The sequence below is a fragment of the Rhopilema esculentum genome, chromosome 13 (genome assembly GCF_057945365.1).
Source record: "Rhopilema esculentum isolate cy_ngs chromosome 13, ASM5794536v1, whole genome shotgun sequence".
Taxonomy (NCBI): domain Eukaryota; kingdom Metazoa; phylum Cnidaria; class Scyphozoa; order Rhizostomeae; family Rhizostomatidae; genus Rhopilema; species Rhopilema esculentum.
The window spans coordinates 10,637,582-10,659,057 of NC_142827.1; the positions used below are offsets into that span (position 1 = coordinate 10,637,582).

The 21,476-nt window shown below is 36.5% G+C and overlaps 2 protein-coding genes across 3 annotated transcripts in view; one reads left to right on the forward strand and one right to left on the reverse strand.

Annotated features, from left to right (window-relative positions):
- LOC135691861 (uncharacterized) lies at positions 1 to 6,302 on the reverse strand. Of its 2 annotated transcripts, XM_089112116.1 has the most exons (3): positions 6,178 to 6,302; positions 3,908 to 4,106; positions 1 to 2,884 (listed from the first exon to the last, which is right to left on the reverse strand). In XM_089112116.1, the coding sequence occupies exons 2-3, from the start codon at positions 4,103 to 4,105 to the stop codon at positions 1,364 to 1,366; spliced, it is 1,719 nt and encodes a 572-aa protein (XP_088968242.1). In that variant the 5' UTR covers position 4,106; positions 6,178 to 6,302; the 3' UTR covers positions 1 to 1,363. The 2 variants fall into 2 exon arrangements, with proteins under 2 accessions (XP_088968242.1, XP_088968241.1); XM_089112115.1 differs by lacking the exon at positions 6,178 to 6,302 and having other exon boundaries at positions 3,908 to 6,161.
- LOC135691853 (late secretory pathway protein AVL9 homolog) overlaps positions 6,281 to 21,476 on the forward strand; it is a 20,084-nt gene continuing 4,888 nt past the window's right edge. The window contains exons 1-15 of the mRNA XM_065209839.2: positions 6,281 to 6,363; positions 7,708 to 7,815; positions 8,242 to 8,356; positions 10,609 to 10,706; positions 12,402 to 12,473; positions 13,000 to 13,089; positions 15,759 to 15,825; positions 16,714 to 16,754; positions 17,080 to 17,118; positions 17,997 to 18,066; positions 18,476 to 18,513; positions 18,792 to 18,845; positions 19,324 to 19,455; positions 20,102 to 20,231; positions 20,975 to 21,058. Coding sequence (XP_065065911.2) covers positions 7,735 to 7,815; positions 8,242 to 8,356; positions 10,609 to 10,706; positions 12,402 to 12,473; positions 13,000 to 13,089; positions 15,759 to 15,825; positions 16,714 to 16,754; positions 17,080 to 17,118; positions 17,997 to 18,066; positions 18,476 to 18,513; positions 18,792 to 18,845; positions 19,324 to 19,455; positions 20,102 to 20,231; positions 20,975 to 21,058 — 1,111 coding nt within the window. The 5' untranslated portion in view covers positions 6,281 to 6,363; positions 7,708 to 7,734. The remainder of the gene's footprint in view (positions 6,364 to 7,707; positions 7,816 to 8,241; positions 8,357 to 10,608; positions 10,707 to 12,401; positions 12,474 to 12,999; positions 13,090 to 15,758; positions 15,826 to 16,713; positions 16,755 to 17,079; positions 17,119 to 17,996; positions 18,067 to 18,475; positions 18,514 to 18,791; positions 18,846 to 19,323; positions 19,456 to 20,101; positions 20,232 to 20,974; positions 21,059 to 21,476) is intronic.

A 21,476-nucleotide genomic window follows, 5' to 3' on the forward strand; every position in this document is an offset into this window, starting at 1 on the left:
AGTGCTCCTTTACATTTTTACAATCTGAAATTTTGAACAATCTCAAAGTTGCGATTTTTGTTATCAAAGTTCTATCATTGTTCTTCGGAAAGTTTTTTGTTTCCTAGATTAAGAATATATTGAAAATAGTGCTATGAGTATCATGGGATATATTTTATATTTTATGTCATTAATTTTCTCATTGCATGGAGTTCATAATTAATGTTCTCATTACATGGAGTTCATAATTAATTTATGGCTCGTGGTCGACAGAGTATTGTGTTTCGGGATATGTAGTTATTCCTCACACTTATTCCTCACATGAAACATAGTATGTATAACGTAAAGCTTTGAAACTTTAGATTTAAAGCCGTAATTACAAGCTCAAAGCACACCTAAGCACTGCTAAAGATAAGGAAAGGAATTCATTGTAGCCTTGGGCAAATTAACTAAACTTTATTAGTATGCCAAATCTTTCGCTTAGACTGTGATCTGAAAGTACGCACATTAATAAAAGACACTTAAAAATGAAGTATATGGTAGGTGATCCTACTTCAGTTCGGCTAGCAGTTCCAATTTGAACGGTTTTGATAGGTTCCGTGTAAACTGACGGTACTCATTTTAGTACGGTGCAGAATGGAACCGGCCTCTTGTTAGCCTGATAGCCAGACCTCGATTTCAGAGGAAATAGGGGTCTGGTTTTCAGGCTAGTCTCTTGTAAACGGATTCTTGATTACTGATTCAAAGAAACTACTTCAAAAGATTTTGGATAGAAAAGCAACAATGTTATTTCACAACATTGAACGAAAATGTAATTATGTCAACAAAGTCATACCAAAAGAAGAGATAGCAACATTAAAAATAAATGTCTGGCGAAAGCAATACAGACTAGCATTACAAGGTAACAAGACCATACAACAGTGATTTGTCCTCTTGCTAAAATTTAATTCCTTGTCGTCCACGAAATCAGAACTGTTTTGCACAGGAAGAAATGCATTTTTATCAAATAAACTTTGTAAGACAGAAAAGGATTTTGGAAGCTAACTTTCAAAGAATTGTCGTGGAGTTATAGCAATTTCCTATAGAAACGTCATTAGATGTAATTTATGTTTGATTTCATCAAACTAAATTGATTTCATCATTTGATTTCATCAAAAGTTTTCGAGACAAAATGCAATTTTTGTAATTTTCAATTTTTTGCTGACCATGAAAATTCGAATTCCCTACCCCCGAGTCCCCCGAATCAAATTTGGATTAGTTATTCTATCATTTATCCTTTGAAAGCATGCATTCGGCACTGAATCGGGGTAGTGGAAAAAGAGGAAATATAAACTTTCCTTGAAAAGTCTCAACTATTTTTGTCCGACATTATTGTATTAAATTTTTATTTCCTAACGCGTTTTAGCCCCATGACTGGCATTTCAATCGTTGTCACTTCTTCTTTATCGGCGTAAAGGTTCAAATCTAAATTTTTCGAACTATTCGACATCATTGTGTTTATACAGCGGACGGCCGCATTCCGCATGTCCGCGCGGAATCTAGAGTCTGTCGCATACATACGGCGCTTAGTCAGGATCGTTGGCCAGTCTGCTTTTACGGGGAGATCTATCGTTGCATGGTAAAAATGCGGACTGATGAACGTAAGAAATCGGGTAGCCTTTGGTTGCCCTCGCGTTGCTTGGGTATTTTTGTACGGTAGAAATATTTCCTCGTAGTTTTTTCGCGGATGGCAATGAATCATTACTAAACGGACTTGCAGTATGTTTGCAGCTGCCATCAGTACGTATTGTCTCCCAAATGTTGTTTCAAGTCTTAGCTGCTGGATGAATGTCTCGTAATCCGGGATTCCCGAATCTTTGTCTATCAAAGTTTTGTAATACCACGGGTTCCGCTGGATTTCGTCGACAACTCTCGCGCGCATGGATTTCGTCACGTCAAAATTGACGTATCCCATGCTATCTTGAACAAACTGTAAACAATCGAATAAATGATTGCTGTCTTGAAAATTATTGACTTCTTCTAATCCAAGCTGAACGGCCAACCACCGAACAAATGTCTTGCTTTCTTCCAGTACTCGTGTTGGCACGACAAGAGCCCTCGTGCCGTCAACCGCGCCTCTTCTCGCGTAATTAAGACGCTTGAACTTCTTTCCTTGGCCCTTGATGCACGCTTTGACAGTCTCGAACATTACATTGCCGTCGCGAATGTTATTACGAAGCAGGAGAATGCAGAACTGGAAATCCTTGAATCCAGGCATCCCTCCGTAGTACTCGGATGTGGATCCGAGTAAATCCGTCATATCGTTGCTCCCGAATAACTGCCGCCCGCACATCCACAGAACGCCGTTTGATGATAACAGGGTAATGCACAATACAATAAATGAGTTGCATAACATTAGACCGTAGAGGAACAATGCAGGTGACAAGTTGCAACCAACGTCGTCAAAGTCAACCCCTATACCTTCTGTTTCGAAATAGCATTCAAAATTGACAGGAAAGCTCCATATGAAGTATATTGTGGTGAATACAGAGACCGTACTGCCTAAACCGGCGACTAGAAGGACCAATGTCTTAACTTTGTAGGTAGTCAAGAGATAGCTTTGTTCTGTCATCAGATACAGTAGTTTGTTATGCAGGATATCGATTTTGTCTTTGTTATGCGAATCAAATGTGAGCTCAGAAGCCATCTGAAACGTGTTCGGGTTTCTGTAGTATTTTGGTTTTACAGTGCACATCTCTTTGAAGATTGAGTAAAACGCGTCGAATTTCGAAAAGATAGCTGGATGCCTCAGCCAAGCGCTATGAATGCAGCTCAGCAAGGCCCATTCGACAAACAAAGCATACGGGTAATGGACCAGGAATTTGCCAGTGAAAGAATACGCACACTTCGAATTGAGATATTTGATCTAGAAAGAACAAATTCGTAGCTTAAAACTGTTGCGAAGCCTCTTTATGTAGACGAGTCAATAATGTCATGCCTGATTTGTATGTTCGCTGTTTCGTTTAGCTTCAAGGTCGCTGACATAGAACAATAAACTGAGTTCTTGGCTCGTTTTGGTTTATTGTAAAGGTAATATGATACCACAATTCCTGATTCGTATCGTATTATCGTTATGCCTTGTTTGTACCATATTATCACAGCGTGTAGTTTGCATCGCATTATCGTTATACCAATTTGTATCGTAGTATCGTAATATCGGGTTGGTATCCTAATGTCGTAATGTCTAGTTGGTATCTTAATATTGTAATGTCTACTGGTCTTTTAATATCGTAATGTCTACTGGTATTTTAATATCGTTATGTCTAGTTGGTATCTTTATATCGTAATGTTAACTTGGTATCGTAACATTGCAACGCCTGGTGCCACTCACTGCAACAACCTATGCATCTATTATATAGAGTTCTGCCATATCCCTTGCTATTTAGAACTTAAAAAATTTTTAAATGGAAGAAAGCATTTTCCTTGCCCACAATGCTTCCTTTCGATATTATTCCAAACATGCATAGTCATAACTCACCACTGAGAAAATAGATGTCCTAGTGTAAAAAGTGCATGCTTTTTTTGTCAGGTCAAAAATCGAGGAAGGTGTGCCAAGAATGACATCAAATGTCCGTTTCAATGCGCACTTGCTACCATTTCGACCTGTCATTGTTATTTATTGTTGATTTCTGGCTAATCAGATTCAACTCGAACAAAATTGTGTCCAAAATGCTAAATTTATCAACAATGGATCTTGTAACAAAATCTTAGGCAGTTGAACCGCTTCTAAAAAATATTTCATTTTAACTTTCAGTTTCCTTTGCAGGGGCCTGCTTGTTTCGAAACTTTATCTAGGCAGAGCAAAATCTAAAATGAGAATAAACTGGCTTACAGTCTCATGTATTCACTGAGGTTGAATTAAAGACAATGACAAAAGATTGTGAAGTACCTGCGGCCAGGAGTATGTTTTTTCTTTCCCCAAACAGATAATGCCTTCGCCTTCAACCAAAGTAACATTGGCAAATGCAATCAGTGTGAAGAGAAACATCCCCATGTTCAAATATTCAATGATCAGATCCCACCATGGCTTAAAGAAATGTATTGAAGCCGAATCGCCACTCGTGTACAGCTCTGAAAGATCGAACATCCTGTCCAGAAGAATTAAATATCTTTTAGGCCCATAGTCTGTTAATCTAGGCTGAGGTGATCTGCCTCGATTGCGAATTAATATGTTCAGAAAACTTTTAGACTGATACTTTGTATTTTTGACAAACTTGCGGAAGGCATAGCATTTAATAAACATAACATACATGAGAATATACAGAAATCGTCCACGGCAACCCACGTGCTTCATTAAATATTCAAAGCTGAAATCAATGCAGGGCCTCCGACGCAAGCTTAAAAAGCAAGGGCGAGCGATAATTACAAACTAGCAAAATATACTTTGCACCTAAGTATCTGTATTTCACAAAAGGTGGGGACGTGATGACTTGCTGCCTACGTGGAGTGTTGTCATAAGCTCAGGAACATTTAGCCCATAGCAGCTGAAACTCATCTGCATTTTCGTGTGCTTATTCCAATCACAAAAAAGAGCGTGTTTATAATCAAGCAAACGTTTGAATCTCCCTGAATTATCTAGTACTTGTCAATTTCTCAATGCTTTTGAAGCTTCACATATGACAGAAAAGCCGAAGAGCATGCAGACAATATGATCCAATCTTTGTTTTAGGGGTTGCCCAATCGAGAGAGGCACCGATTTAGATAGGGTACTCTTGACAATATATTCAGACAGCATGTTACTTTTAGACAGCATGTCTACTCTTTGTTCAGTCGACATTGCCGCATTTCTAATTCATATCACAGCATGCTCTCGGTATTTAGAAGCAGTGCATTAACTTTCCCTCTTAGAACCTTTCGCTCATTTCAGGAAAGGGGTTAATAGATATAAATTGATTTGAATTGACGCCCTTCTAAAGGGGGGGGGGCACTCGTTGGTGTTTTGTGCCCATTTGAGGATTTACTGTTTAATAGACATGTCAGTAAAAGTCAAAAGCCTCGCAAATATTATAACAAGTTCTATTTTCAGTGATCAATCAAGCTTTACGTTCTTCCCAATAAGAAAAAGGACCATGAATTTCAAAGCTATGTATTACGGAAGAGGGACAAAGCTGAAGAAAATTGTTGGAAGGAAGGAGAGTGATCAGATCCTCAGATTTGACGACCAAAATGGCGTTTCAAAGGGAAGTGGCGTTTCGAAGGTATGATTGTTGGCAACAATGGCCAAACTGCTCTCAGTGTAAGCTTGAGACATTCGAGAACACAAAAAACCGGGGAAATTGATGGTCGGTAATCGCGAATCGGGCTAAGAACGTAGCAGGAATTGCAGAATTTGGAGACCAATTGGGTACTTTCCTCTAACCTCAACCATCTCCCAGCTCCGTCATATCCAGTGCCGTCGTCAATCCAAAAAAATGGGGTGGACGAAAACAAATTTGTTAAATTTTTAATCTATTTTGTAATTTAGCAAAGTAATTTATCTGTTCTCTATCTTTTGGCAAGCAACTTTCTCAAGCAGCTTTTTCGTAACGGTGGCTCTTTTGCAAGTGCGAAAATCAAAATTGATCTGATCAGCCGACTTACCAACCCCCCAACCCCCCCTCCCCTCCCAAAAGGTTTTTCAACAGATTTCAAGAAACTAGAAATTGGACTTCTGGGAAAACTGGGAAAACATCACATGTCCACCCCAGTACACCCCGTGGCGACGCCATTGGTCATATCTAAGCTCCGCCATCTCTCATCCCCACCACATCTATGCTCTGGTGAAAACGCTAAAAACATAAAACTTCACCGTTGTTTATGGTTACAAAGTTGATCTTTGGGAAGAGAAAACTGCCATGATAGGAGTAATAGCTTACGATATACGGGAATGTTTCAGTAACATTAATGGCAACTAATGAAAAAAGTTATATTTGCAGCAAAGGGTCTGCATTAGAGACTTTGTTGTAAAATTCCACTTCAACATCACCGGGAAATTGCATATACAGTCTATATTTGTAGAATAGAACTTGGAAAATTCTCTACACTTGCCCCACTACTTCAAAAGCTCACTTTTTGACCAGGGGTTGATAACATTCATTAAAAAAAAGAATGGTGTATTTCATCTCTATTGGAAATCCATAACATAAAGCAAATTTAAGGAAAAAATACTAATAATCATACCTTTAATGACTTGAAAATACTTTGTTACTTTTCAGTTGGCGTCAGCGCCATCATCCGTCAGCTTTCCCGCCATCTGTTTAGCCTCTACATGACAATGAGATTTGTTTTTCCTCTACAGAAATGGCGATGAAACTCAAGAGAAAGAAGAAGGCATTTAGTATGGGGAAAATTGCTGTTATTTTCAAGGCATGTGGTTAAAAATATAAGCCTGAACAGAAAAATTATATTTTTTTATTTAATCAGTAGTTATCGGTTATAATATCTGCGCCTTTCTCTTTCATTTTCGCGATTTGATTTAAGTTTTATTTTGGTCAATATTCTCGGGTAAAAAACGAAATATCTGCTTTCAACATTGGCAAAACATGCGGTATCTTGATAAATTGTTGATTGATTGTGATTTTTAATGTCATGTTAATAAAACAGTCTTTCCACATGGACTTTCCAATTTTGGAAATTTGAAAACGCGGCACTCCCTAGAGTGAAGTGAAAAGCCAGTGGAATGGAATCCGACCTGAAATGTAGGAATAGTAATTAAACTTAATGACTAAACACAGTTGGATGGCTAACAAGCTTTATACTGCATTCAATGAGTTTTATGTGCTGTGAACTATACACTCTACCCAAATCAAATTCTTGTCCAAGGTAAGGAAGGATATTTGCGATGGTTTGCTGATAAGTGTAATGAATGAAATTCCAGTTGGAGGGAAAACGAGTTGTATTTGTATTTGTTGCTACCTAGCATCCGAAGGTAGTTTTTAGGACACTGAGAAGCTATGCTTATCGAGCAGTGTCCTGGTCCTTCCTCTCGATGTGACCACACCTTGTGATTCCTTTGCCTGGAATTACAGAGAGCTGGTGACTCTCCCCACTCTGGGTGAAGGTTGTCCTTTACTACAATATAAAGCTCTGTACTGGATATCTACTGGATCTCTTCTTGATCTTCTAGAATTATGGTTGTTTTTAATCTTTCATGGCATGCAAGTCATAGATTACTCATTATAGCATGACATCAAGAAAGGTTTAATGAACCAACATGAAGGGCAAGTTCAACAAAGAAATCCAGCATAACATATATGGTGTCACCTTGGGATCGGAGCCTTAATTTTTGTATTTGTATTTGTTTCTATCTAGCATCCGAAGGTAGTTTTTAGAATACTGAGAAACTTTTGATGTGACCACACCTCCTTTTTCCTATGCCTGGAATTACAGAGAGCTGGCAAGTCTCCTCACACTGAGTGAAAGTTTGGTCATACCAGGGACTTGAACTATGTAACCTTGGTTCTGTAGTCAGCACCTCTAACAACTGAGCCATCCTCGCATTTAATAATTGGTATGGTTTAGCTGCCTACCCCCGCGGCTCATGGAACATGCTAAGTATATGTTTGTATGCCTTGTTGGCATCAATTTCTATGTATGTAAAGGAGTTGCTTAGTTATTATTCAGTCATCTTGGTATATTGCTTAGCTAAGTATTAGTGCTGGGTGTTTTTGAAGGTGTTTGTAAGTTGTAATTTTAATTTGTTCTCCATAGGATTGTTGATGTTTGAACTAATCAAATATGGAAGAGGAGAATTTAGATAAAGTTAGGCCAGTGCTTCATATTTTTGTCATTGGGTTTCATCATCAACTTGGTGCTCAGGTGAATTATTGTTTTTGAATTATTTTTAACAGAATTTGTCTGCAGCCATGTTTCAATCTTGGTTGATGTAATTTGTAACAAGCAATGACTTTCTTATGTAAGTAGTCAAGGTTGTTTAGAGACAGGGTAGCTAACAGGGTATTGTAAAAGAAAATTCAACAGTTATATTTTGCAACTAAAACACTATGTGAGACTGCTGCAATATGCAATATTTTCTGTCCATTTTTTTTATTGTCCATCTTTGATTTTAGTTTCATAGTTCCATTGTTCGGATAACATTTAGCCTCACCAAATACTACATTAAATTATACTGAAATATGTGTTAGCATCATAAGTTGATGGTCAATAGTCTTATATTTTTTCACTAAAAAAATTATTGAATGGTTTATAAAACACCAAATATTTGCTTTCTTTCTTCATATTCAGGTGGAGTTTGTTTATCCCGAGTTTCAAGAGAGTAATCTTCCAAAAGGACTGCCTGTTCCTTGGCATCCTCTTCTTCACATTTCCTTACCAGATGGGGCTCATAACTTTGAAAATGGTAAGAAAAGTGCTGCTTAGATTTGTTAAGTTGGCATAAGGATAATGTTTAATGAACATGAGGCAAGGGAGATGATGAACATGAGGGGTAATGTTTGATTTGGTGATTAAGATAAAACCAAACACTCTTTCCATTTTCTCAGGAATGTGGAAACTGAAAGGCACTGGGTGCATGTGTCCTCTACAATTCTTCAGAAAGTATTTTGAACTTCCCCTTTAAGGGTTTCCTTTCATTTTTGAAAAATTGTCGTTTTCTAATAAACTGCTGATTTACTTCCTTATAAAATGTGAATTTGGCTCTAAATGCATGTTGTCAAGATACCTTTTTGAGGAAATAGTTAAACAGTAATGCCCTTGGCTTTTAGATATATATCCATGCCTGTACATATTCATTAATAAAACGGGGGGGGGGAGGGGGGGTCATGGCCCCATCACTATTTTGCAGAATAAAAGAACTTTTCAAATTTTTTTGTTACGGGTGTTAAATTTTCCCTTGCCTTCCCCCACTTTCCAACCGGTATCGAAGCCATGCTAGAAAGCGTTCCAGTTTTCAAAATGTTGGAAACCGACCCTTTTTGAAAACTAGTTCATAAAGTTATGAAGTTTGTTTTTTTATTAAATTAATACTGACTTTCTGGCCATTAGGGGCGAGTAATGCTAGGGAAGGTTCGAGAAGACATTTATTTTTCAAAAAATCGCTTTGAAAATTGCTATGTGGCACACCCTGTGAAGTTACATAAAATACAGGAAATATAAATAGGAAAACAACAAAATTAATGGTCTGACTTATCAAATAGTTATGACTGATTAGCTGTTGGTTATTTTCAACAAATTACAATAAATTTATAGATTGCAGATTTTGACCCCAACCCTGCCACTCCCATTTTACCACACCCTTATTTGCCGAATAACGGAATATTCATTAAATTTTAAACCGAATAACCAAATAGTAATATCTGAAGGTTTGGACAGCCCTAGCTTCGATGCAGGTTGGAATATGGGATGGCCAAGAAAGATTTTAACGATCATAACAAAAAAATTTTAAAAAGCTCTATTGTCTTGCAAATAAATGGGGGGCATGGCCCACTGCCCCCCTCTTCAGAGGCATTGAAAACTAGGGGTATTACATCTGTGAGGTACTGCATTGTAATATCATATTCAGTTTGGCAAAATGCTGATAAAACTAAATTACTTATTCATTGATATTTGCTAATTATTTTGCTGCCTGTCAGGGTTTGATAAATTGAGATTATGATAGGATTTTCTCAAATTGTAGCATTTTTAAACTACAATGTCCTTTATGAGTACAAACATAATTGGCAGAGATTATATACTGTAAATCCTCGAATTAGCCCCCTGGGGGCTTATTTATTTTTGATATTTTTGGATGGGTGCTAATTCGAGAGGGGGGCTTATATGAAGGGGTGCTTTATAAAATTATTGTAGACAATAAGCAGACATTATAAAAAGACCTTGTTTATCTTAGTAGGAATTTCTTTATGAGCATTTAATTAATTACTACCAAAAGTACCAATTTGTCATGGTAATTCAATAAAACGCCACAGGCAACCTCAGATGGCAAAACCCACCAATTTGAGGGGTCTAATTCGAGAATATATGGTAGCAGTGGGGCTTATTCGAAGGGGGGGCTTATTGACAATTTGTAGTTCTAGGGTGGGGCTTATTCGAGGGGGGGGGGCTTTTTCGAGGGGGGGAGCTTTTTCAAGGGGGGGGGGCAATTCGAGGATTTTTGGTATCTGTAAATAATAAATTCTGTATGTTTGAGAAGAATCAAGCAGCAATACAATGTACAAATTCTTTGTTTGTTTGAAAGGACTGTAGGAGCCGCTCTGTGGCAACAAGATACTAAATGCTTATGATGTGCTATGATCTTTTGGGTTCTGATATCTAAGGCTGAAATTTAACAGTTGAGCTACGTTATTATTCAGTGATTAGGAATACATAATGATTAATTGGCTTATAAAACCCACAGCTTTTATTTGTAGCCTGTATTTCTCTGATTTTTTGCATCACACTTTTTCATTTTGTTTCTCAAATTGTAAAAATCACACAAAATGTAGAGTGCCTTGGCTGAATTTTGCAAACAGTGCTCTGTGATGGAATTGCTGCATTTGCAGTTTCCAAAAACACAAGTATTTTAAGGTCAGATGGAGGTTAGTTTAGGATTTTATTTTTATTTAGAACAATTCACTACCAAGCACAAGCCTTTTGAGTTTATTCTTCTCTTTACAGATTTCACATTTTTCCAGTTACCTCAGATAAGCAATCAGAACAATGTGGAAACTAGCTCAGTGTTTGGTATTGCTTGCTTTCAACAGATTTCCAGCAGTGTAAGAAATAAAATCTTTGATCACGTCTTTTCTTTTGATAGTCTTTTGTTTTTGTGAACTTCATAACTTGAAGTCATAATTTTGTGAACTTTATAACATGTATAAATTGTACTTTTGGATCCTTTAGAAGTCTAAAGTGCATAAAAACAGGACTCTCTCTTCAGGCTTAAATCGAACTAAATTTTCTACAGTCTAGTTGAATTTTTGTTCTACGTGATCTGGAGAAATAACTAAAAACTAATTAGCAATCCTGTTCGAATGATTTCCGTTATGAATTGGCGGTATATTCAGGCCAAACTGTTGTTATGAATTAATTAAAAAGTGAAGATACAAAATAAAGCTTTGGAGATGCAAAATTATTGGCGTCCTGGCCATACACATCCTGAAATAAACATGAAATACAGTTGATTACAGAAATATAGAATATTAAACCACCTGTCGTGATATTAGTAAAAACTTACTTCACTTGCTCTGTTATCATCTTTTAGGGAAGCTATTATCAACTCTCTTTTACAAAAGCATTACAAAGCTGCTGCAATAAACTCTTGCAATTGCAAATTATTAATGCAGACTGACCACGAAGATAGAGTTTTACATACAATGCCCTTACAATACTCAAAAGCATTTTCAGACATTGTTTTGGTTTACTATCAGTAAAATAAATCTAACCAGGCTTCCTTTGAAATTGTTTAATAATCTCAGGCACTTCAGACCCAATTATTTATAATGGGAGAGGGCCAACAATGAGGCGAGCAACGTCTGAGGGATTTTCCTATTATCATGCTCTGGGACAGGCTGGCACCAAAATAAGGCCCCGGGCGACTTCGAAAGCGGGGCTAAACATCGAGGGCGAATGGATGAGTAAAAAATAGAGATCCACGATTTTTTTTGGCTCACAATTTATGTTTTTTACAGTCACTACTAGCTGTTACTATCTAAAATTAACGATGTATCAAAATAAATTTCACAAGCAAAGGGGCCCTGTAAAACTCCTCCTGATGGGGGTCCTTCGGGCTGCATCCAGGTAGCCTAGCCTAGCCGGGCATGTGTTTGTACTTTTGCAAGCTGAATGTTATCATGTCACGTGTCACGTCACGAGTATTTATAGCATGTAGCAATTTTTTATGACTTGAAAGCTCTCAGATATGCAGTTGCGATTAACCTACGTGCTCTAAAGTAGTTGCACCTAGAGGAGCTGCATGAACGGGTGGGGGCATATTCTCAGGACTGTTTAGGAAGATATGTTTTTGAAAGCCGAATTTCAAGGCGTTGCCCTTCAGTTATGCTTTTTATCTTGATGGGAAAAAGGCTTGTTTTAAGGGGCTCAAGCTCTGATTGATTTTTCGACGAGTCAATTTTGATAAAGCTGATCGCCTTGTTCAGCTTTGAAGTGCAATCTCTTCTACCTTGGTCTGATCTTTTACCTTGGTCTCTTTTTTGCAAGGGCTGTTTCCAGAGGTGGCTGACAGGGGCACAACATGCCAATCAGGAAAATTTGCTTAGGGATATCTTTTAGAGAAAAATTTTGTTTTGTGCTTTTAGTAAGCTTATTTCACAAACTTTGTAATCTTAATGTTTCAGACTGACAATCTTGTCGGGAAAGCTTGCACTGGTCAATTAAATCACTGGGAACTTGTGACATCTATGCTTTGCCAGTAGAGCAGAAGCTGTAACATACTATATCTTCTTTTCTAGGAACTTTTAGTGAAAAGTGCAGATGTTACTCGAACTTCGGTGCAGAAAAGCGTTGTCATTCTTTTGAGAATGGTAAGGGAACATTTGAAACTTTTATCAGCAATTAAATATTAATCTTATATTCGCTTTGTTAATGTTATGTTCCGAAAAGCTTTGTTGCAATTTTTCCTTCAACAGGTTATCAGGTTTTCAACAACATCAATCTATGCTAAATCTTCTCACTGAATTATTTATTGATTTTACTTGTTAGCAGAAATCTTCTCGTTCATATAGAATAAAAGCTCTGAAACTTATTGGTTTGGTAATTAGTTGGAATACAGTTTGCAATCCACTAATTTAAACGGTTTAAACAATTTATCATAAATGTTTCTATTCTGTGTTGTACTTTGTACCTTAGTTTCTTGTGGCAGATCCAATTTAATAAAGATTTCTGAGACTTCTGCAATTCAGACTTATGTATTTCTGATACTTATGATAGTTTGTACAATTAAAATAATATGTCTAGGTAGTAATTATCAACTTTCGTTACCATTTCAATAGCTCGTGTGAGTGCTATGGGAGAAACAAAAGCAACTGACTGACGTATTATTTTCCCTAGCCTCTGTTTGGATTTATACACGCCAAGCTCAGCCTCATTACTCAAGCGTACTTCAATGAAAAAGACTTTTCTCGGACAGGTATCTTGAAGGTGAGAGAACATTATATCTTTAGAAAAAGGTTGATGCGCTATTTATCGTTAAGCGGAATTTTGTTGGAGAGAGAAACAAATGAAAATCTTCAAGTGACTGCGATAGAGCATGCCCAGTAACTAGCAATCACTATTTCGCATTCTCTTTTGACTTGATGGCAGATAGAATTGTTTGTCTCTACAAGGAGACTGGTGACGTTGGGAAGTTCAATCCATGTTGAAAACGTTAATTGATTGTCTGACAGCCGTATTCTTTTTCAACACAAAATGTGACCAGTAAATAACGATAAATGGCTGTTATTTTAATCATATTAAAATAACTTCTCTTTATTAAAAATTACTTTTGATGTAGCAGGAATACCGTAATGCCTCGAATAAGCGCCCGGGCGCTTATTTAATTTTTGAGGCTCCAGGGTGGGCGGTTATTCGAGGGAGGCGCTTATTTAAAAAGTAGATTTGGGTGCAAATTGTGTTGTTCATTAATCTTTCTTGTTGATTTGCCTTCCAACTATGTTTTCGTTGAAAATTCGAATAAGCACCCGTTTCTGAAGGTTGAAGGATGGGCGCTTATTCGAAGGGTGGGCGCTTATTCAATTACTTCACCTCTAGGATGGGCGCTTATTCGAGGGGGGGGCTCTTATTTGAGGGGGCGCTTGTTCGAGGCAGTACGATACTACTTAACCCATAAAAACATGGATACATATAGCTTAAGTTATTAATGTACTTTTTACATAATCGACAGCTGCAATTAAAACCTTAGCTTATTTTTCTACGTCTGGAACTCTTTATGCCAGATAGCACTGCATTTACCGCCAAGATTTACACACACAATACGATATTTTGTGGTTTTGGCCAATATGGTTGAATTGTAAACATTTCTCGAGAAACTAACAGAACCTGAACAGCTATCTATTCAAGCGATTTTAGGGCGCCTTCGCGAATCTTCTTACTGCCTTAGTAAAACAAACTCCCATTAAAAAAATTTAAAGGAAAGGGAGATTCCTATCTGAAAAGAAAATGCTGAATATTGCCATGAACAATTACTAAAAAATTTAAAATTCTACCTCATTTTTGATAAATGCTATGAAACTATCATCAACAAAATTCTATTTTTGCTGAAAATTTTGCATGGAATTATGAGTCTAATTTCTGAACAATTTTTTTGGCGGTACAGAACTTGAAAATGGCTTTGAAAAAAGCAAACATTTCCAAACATTTTACTAATAGCCGTTTTCTCTCTTGGACTCCAGTGGCAATTTTTCTGTAGGCGCGCAACACTGATTGGACAACTTTGCCAGTCATGTGCTTGCGTTTTTCTGATTGTCTTATTTCGATCCACAACTGGGTATATATATTTTATCGTGTTCTTTCGGACCCTTGCTCTGACTTTTTATGCTCTGAGGAGTGTCAGACGAAAAACTTTCAGTACAATGTTGTGAAATGTAAACTATAAATTTCTGTGCGGTGCCGGTCTTTGGCTAGAAAAGAAACTTTTAACATGAAAGACTTTTTACCACTATCCAGACTTTCTGCTGACAACAAAGAAGGCTGTTAAACGTACTATAGAATGCTTTGTCTAAGAGTAGCCAGAGCACTTTCAAGTTAAGGGTCTGGAACACAGTCTTTCAAAAAGTGGGTTGCATCCCAATAGGAAAACAGCTGATACTTTATCTTATATATGAGAATTCTACATCAGCACAATGAACTAAAAGTGGCCTAATGATTGTGTCTGGATCGGCTCGATATCTCGTGCCCGAATCAATGAAGGTTCTTTTGGTACCTGCAATGTCAGATAAGCTAATGGATATATGGAGAAAGGATTCCTGATTTCCTGGTTTATAGAAGGAGGTGTCGAATTCCCATACACCCAGCGTATTTTCATTTTCCGCCTATTTTTCCTAGGGCAATGCTCTTTCTACTGCAAACTTGGAAACTTAGCATGTCATTTTCTAAGCGAAAAAAGGATTTTCGTTTACCAGCAAAGATTGACATAAGAAAGTCTATATTTTAGAAACTTTTTGTATGATATCAAAAGCTTTGCTTGTTATTGTAATGCGAGCAAGAAAGATCTTGTTCCTAGCTGGATGTTTAGCAAAACGAATGGTTTGTCAGAACACGGCCAGTCAAGTTGGCATTTTATTATTATTGGAAGCCTCTGTGAAACCTTGGTCTTGCAAGATCTAATATTATAAACCTTCGTTACATTTCTATCTCTACAGCTTTGATTCTTCATAAGCATTTTGTAATGAAACACTGCTAGAGCACTCAAGAAACATCAGATCAAAACTACCTGTTTATTTTAATTGAATAAGAACTAATCCAAAAATTTGCTAATGTTTTCAATTCGTTTGCAAAATTTAATGCCATCAGGCGTTTAATACCATTAGGCCTAAAATGTTCTGCCTCGTTACATGATGGAGAAATTTCAAGACGAATAGTGAAGTTTTTGTGTTGACAGGCTCCTGTAAATGATGCTTGAAAAGCCTCAAGATCGCAAGCTACCCTTTAGATACGAAACAATGTCATTCTCTATACAATAAGGTACAAGGAAAAACTTTCAACAGTTATAAAGACTTGCTGAGTGCCCTTAGACTGATCTCTAGTTAACAACAAACGGCTACCTGTTCCTTGTAAATATTTACCTCATTTCTATCTTGCCTCTTTCCCAGGATGCCTACACTGCGTTAAATCAATCTCTCTCCTTTTCCAACATCAACGATTCAATGTACCTTGTTGGTAAGTGTTGCCGATTAATGTCATTTTATGAATCAAAGTTGCCGTAGTGGTGCTTGCTGTAGATCTACGCTTGGTGATCTCAACGTTGAATTGAATTCCGTGCTCTCGCATTTGAATTTAAATTGGATTTTTGGTTTATGGTGATAATCTATTGGGCTCAGGGGCTGTGCATAATTCTGTTGAAAAATAACTATGTTTTGTTGTAATGTTATATGGATGTAGCATGAAGTAGCGAAACAGATAATATTTTCATGGATTTGCTAAATAATAAGTCACCAAACTTCATTATGCTATGCATAGGCAAAAACCTTACTAAAAGAGTCATCGATTTTTCATTAGTAAACTTAGACATCAGGTTCAAACCTGTTTCACGCCTGTTTCTAGTATTATTGTTGGGAGATATGCTCCAGAACATTAGTGGTATTTTGTCTTAAGAACTGCACTGCTATTTGAACAACTGGTGTTCATCTCAGCTCAGCCGCTAAACCCCATTGGTCAACTTCATGGAAACTGACCAATAATCTGGGTATCAGGCTCTTTAGTAAGACATCCTGCTTAAACCAAACTTGTAAAGCGACTGATATTATAGCAGGCGGGGTAAAACCTTTGTTTTGCTAGTGAAGCGCAAATGAGAAAGCATAGGAGAGATTTACACTTTGTAGAATGTAGCAATAAATTCCAAAAACATTTTCATTACTCCCTTACCAGTTGTTTTCTTCTTTGGTGTTGTAAAATGTTTCTCTTTTGCGCAAAAATGCCTCCTGTATTGTTTATCTATGCATTTTTATCCATCCTATGTAGTTTATCCATGTACTTTTTCCTGTATGTCTTTATTTTCGTTAGGCCATCAACAGTGAACCTTTTCATCTGATTTTGTCAAATTTTTAGGGCTGAACGTCGGTGACCTTGTTTTGAAATTAAAGCAAAAGGTATGACTGTTTGAGAACAGAGTGCGACTTAATTTACGCACCAGTTTTGAAAGTACTTTGTTGAGAAATAATGATGTTTGGCGACTTTTCATTATATATTATTCATTGAGGCCGGAATACACGTTAAGATAATGGTTTTCTAAGCTGTATTTCTGCATTAAAGTCGAAGTTTTCCAACGCATTTAGCAAATGTCAGTGGTAAGGAGCCAATTGTTTTTAAGAAATATATTTAAAGGATGGTAAATTATGTTTTTTACGTCTTTAATAAATATTTGAGCTTAGATATAAATTGCACTGTTTTAATAAGATTTTGCTTCAATTTCAGGCTCTAGTTTTAGTAAAATTGCTTCTACTTGAGAAAAAGGTACGAGATTGCTAGTTACACCCTTCATCAATTTTTACATGGCAGTTACATTATGCTAGTAATTGACCTTTGTTGATGACTATACATAATTATCACACCAGAATCATGACTTTAAGCCGTCGTCCTTTCAGTATAGCTAATATGGATATCTTTCGGTGTTTCCAAGTACAGTTGACATCCGCTATTTCGAACTCTGAAGGGAAACGAAAAATTGTTCGAGATAGCGGATGTCAACTGTACAAACAAACCTCCATCAACAGAGTCCTAACCAAGAGTAGCCTGCATGCAGCCCCTATTCTTTCGGTAACATCGATGAATTGAATCGTTTCAAAAATGTGGCTTCCTATTAGCCGTAAGCCAATAGCTTCCACCGTTACCAGTAAAATTGTGACTGTGGAAGCCAAAGTTTTGACATGGTTCAATTCAATGATGTTGCCGAAACAGCAGGAGCTGCACCAAAAAAAGCGGATATCTCCAAAAAACGCGAAAACGTTTTCTCCCCGATGGTCAGTACCTTGCAGTGGTAACCTTCCTACAATGAGTAGTTGCTCTAGTCCTTCAGGTTTCCTTATAAGGAGCTCACTGTTTCTATTTGCTGCTCATGATGAAAAGTGACCTATTCTAACTGTGTAGATTACTTCAGGTAGATAAGAACGCAAACGTTGATTAATGCGAGCCTGTCTGTTATTGAAACTGATAGGTCCAAGTGCGGGCCTTTTGATATCAGCTTGGGCCTACGTTTTGCTACCCACAATACATTTCACACATATTCCCCGCGAAATTTGCTGATAGTTGTACGATCTGTTTTCCTTATATTCTTCTTTATTTGTATCAATGATTTTTAGAGCGAATGGTCAAAACAATTATTTTCAAAACAGGTACTTTTTTGGGGATCACCAGTTGGGAATGTTTGTTCCAGCATCATGTCCTTGTTATCTCTTATACCAGGTTTGCAACTGTTGTCCTTTTCAGTTCGTTTTGTCTTTAAGTAAGAATCAAGACAGCATTGCAAAAAAGATGTTAAATTAGAGTACTCAATTTTAAACTCAGAATCAGTCAAGGTCGAATCAGGTTTTCTGGTCTTTGTCATTTATTATGTTGAATATCACAATATGCAAAGTTTGAAATGTGACAAAGAATTTCACCATTTTTTGTCGACAAATATCAGTCCATATTTTCCAAACCTGTCTTATCATTAAATATGCGAAAGCTACCACATGACCACATGTACACTGATTAGATGATACCAAAATGAATTTGTATTTGCCAATTTGCATGTTTCATTTTCCAAGCAGATTTAGTCTTTGTAGATTTAAGAATTCTTAAGCTTTTAGATAAAATTGAATGTATATTTTAGGATGCATCCGTAATTTGCAAAAATGTGGCCTATCACAGGTATTTATTTACCATAATCAAGTGTATTGTGTCGATCATGAATTCCTTATTTCTTATATCAGCGTACAAAGCTGGTATTTTATTTTTCTTGAAGGCTGCGTTTCTCAAAATGCTGTTTACCCATTTTTTATCAAATGTTATGCGATACTATTGATATCAAAATGGCAGCTCTATTTGGTTTAAGGAAATATTAAAAGGTTTTTAAATTAAAAGGTAAAAATTGGCTGTGTTTTGTTTGGCTACATATGATTTGATATAATCGATTTTCATTTATATAGAATGGCAAGTCAAAGAAAGACGAATATGGTTTGCCACTGGATATGTTTGGAAAGGTGAGAATTTTGAGATTCGTCATTTGTCTTTGGAAAAATATCGGGCACGAAAAAGATTTTTGAAAAATCAGGTTGATCAAAGCTTTTTGAGAATACAAGTTGTTAGTTATATGCTCTAAGTTAGTATAAATATCAATTTCTTCGTCAACTTATAACCGTCCTCATCCTCATCCTCATCACAAACAAGGAACTTTTTTATTATTCGCAGCTCCAATTATTTGCAAGGAATTTTTTGGAGTTCTTATATAGAGGTGGCGGGAATAAAAATACTACTTCTTTGTCAGGCTGCTATTTAGATGCTTAAAGCTTAACTTTTGATTCGACAAGTCGGAGTATTTGAAGCACGGAATCGGAAAAGAGAACTACAATGAAAAATCAGATTTTATCAGTCTGACAACGAAAGCCTTGCTGCAAATCATAGCGTTTAATCCGGTCATAGCAGCTACGTTCCTTAACATTTTTTCTCTCCTATTCACAGGATTACCTCTTCCAGCCGTACTTAGCAATGCAGCAAATGGGGTCTATCTCATCAGCTACGGGCTATGTTATTGGTACCTCAAATGTTCTGTTTAAGCATCAATCTCATGTCAGTTGGGATGTCCTCGTAGATGTACGTACATTTCTACATTTTCAAGCATACTAGTATATCGTTTCTTTTCAGCATCCTTTTCTATATTATTTTAATACACTAGAACCAGTGGTGTAGTGCTATCAAAATAACAAAGGGGGCTCTTGTCAAAATGTTGCCAAAAATAATAGCAAAAGAAGAGATTTGCCAATTTTCGGCATTAACAAGGGGGGGCACAGCCCCCCTGAGCCCCCCTAGATCTACACCCCTGACTAGAACCAAACTTTTGCTTTAGGAACTGTAAGTTTAGGATATGCATAAGATTTTTATACTGCTACTTCTTGTGTTGTTAATCGGATGATGATTTAGAAATTAAAAGTTCATTAGAGATTTGATATAGATCATTATTCGCAGTGAATCTTTCAACATTCAGTAATCGATTGTAATCATCTTGCTTCGACAATGCAATTAACCTCTTGGACCATAAAGCAATAAAAATCAGACCAAACTGTTGATGTTAGATTTTGCTAAACCTTTCAATGTACTTCAAAAGTTCTGAAGTTGATTTTTGTGACGTCATTGCTAGGTCACTTAAGAATTCTATTGTTGAATTGAACCTAATATATTAAGAATGAATTTTTAAAATCCTGGGTTTAAAATCAAATTGATTTAATCTTCTTTTTCTAAGCTGGAGAGCAACGATATGGTGATAAATGACGGTAAATTGTCTCAAGCACTGTCCCTTACAACTGAAGATCTACGATTTAGCGACTTTTTAACTTCAACTGTGGCTGATTATGAAAAGGACTCGGGAATCTGTAAGTGTGTACTGCGTTATCTGTTTATATTTTCATACCCATTTCAGCTTGCATCATCTTTTTTCCAGGTTCAGTCATCATGAATTCTATACTCTGAGCTTTGAGTCGATAACTTTCTGTTGGTATAAACTTCATGCATGGATTATGAAGCATTAACAAACTGGAGTCGATCTCGTCTGAAACAAGTCCAAATGTCAATACCCATATGAAAAATACTATTAGCAGTTATTGTTTGAAGCACCAATCATCTAGTTTACTTTTCAAAACTTAGATACTAACAGCTAAATACTTACCAATCAGCATTGTAATGAAGATGCAAAGATTTAGAAAGAAGAACCGATGCTTTATGCAAGAATTTTACCTTTGTAATATCTGAAAAGTGATGTGGACATGGCTGTCTTTTCGTTCTTTTGTTTGTGCTTCTCCGTCGTTCTCTATCTGATTGCTTGATCATTTGCGTGGGATGTGTTTATTCAGTATCTTGTACCAGTATTTTATTCCTTCTCTGTATGATCCCTGTGTTCTTGAAGTTATGCTGCATTTTGTCAACATTGTTTTTATGTAATTTAACTTTGTCAAATGTCTAATGTTTATTTCCTGGTTCTTAGTATAATTCTCAAGATTTTATTGGGTTAATTTTCCCAACCCTGGCGCAGAAGCTACTTAATAATTTCCTGTTTTATAAAATCTTTCACATCTTGAGAATCACTTTTGTAAACGATGCTTCTTCTATTAACTAACAGCATGGGATGGAAGTGATGAATGGATTCGACTTCAGTTCAAGTATTACATCCTTTGCCTTCTTGCAAGCACGGCACCTGAAAAAGGTTTTTTATTTTTCTAATTTTCTTTGCTGAATTCGTATAATTATGTTTGATTATTATTGAATTCATTAATTATTAACAGTATTTTCTTAAGGTTAAATTGTGAATTACCGGTAGTCTAGAATTATGAATGTATGCTTAATTGTATCTATGTGAAGTTGTAAGTTTAAATCATGTCTTTTTTGTTATCTTTTTTCTGCTAATTTCAGATTTCTTTGAGCTAATTTCCTTAAGCAAAATTGTGTTTATGCATTTCAAGCCCTAATATTATGTGCTATAGTCGTACACAGCAAATTGTGAATTCATTCACAATTTTATTTTTAACAAATATTAATTTAGATTCTAATTTTTTAAATTGACATTTTTTTGTCATTCAGAACTAGTAGCATAAGGTTTAGGTGCCGTAAAGTGTGTGTCTTTG

What these genes read in the sequence shown, in the direction of transcription:
- LOC135691861 (XM_089112115.1), bottom strand. Translation starts at nt 4,312, where the DNA reads ATGAAGCACGTGGGTTGCCGTGGACGATTTCTGTATATTCTCATGTAT. An exon ending in AAACATACTCCTGGCCGCAG is followed by an intron (nt 2,885 to 3,907) that starts GTACTTCACAAT and finishes TGTTCTTTCTAG; the next exon opens with ATCAAATATCTCAATTCGAA.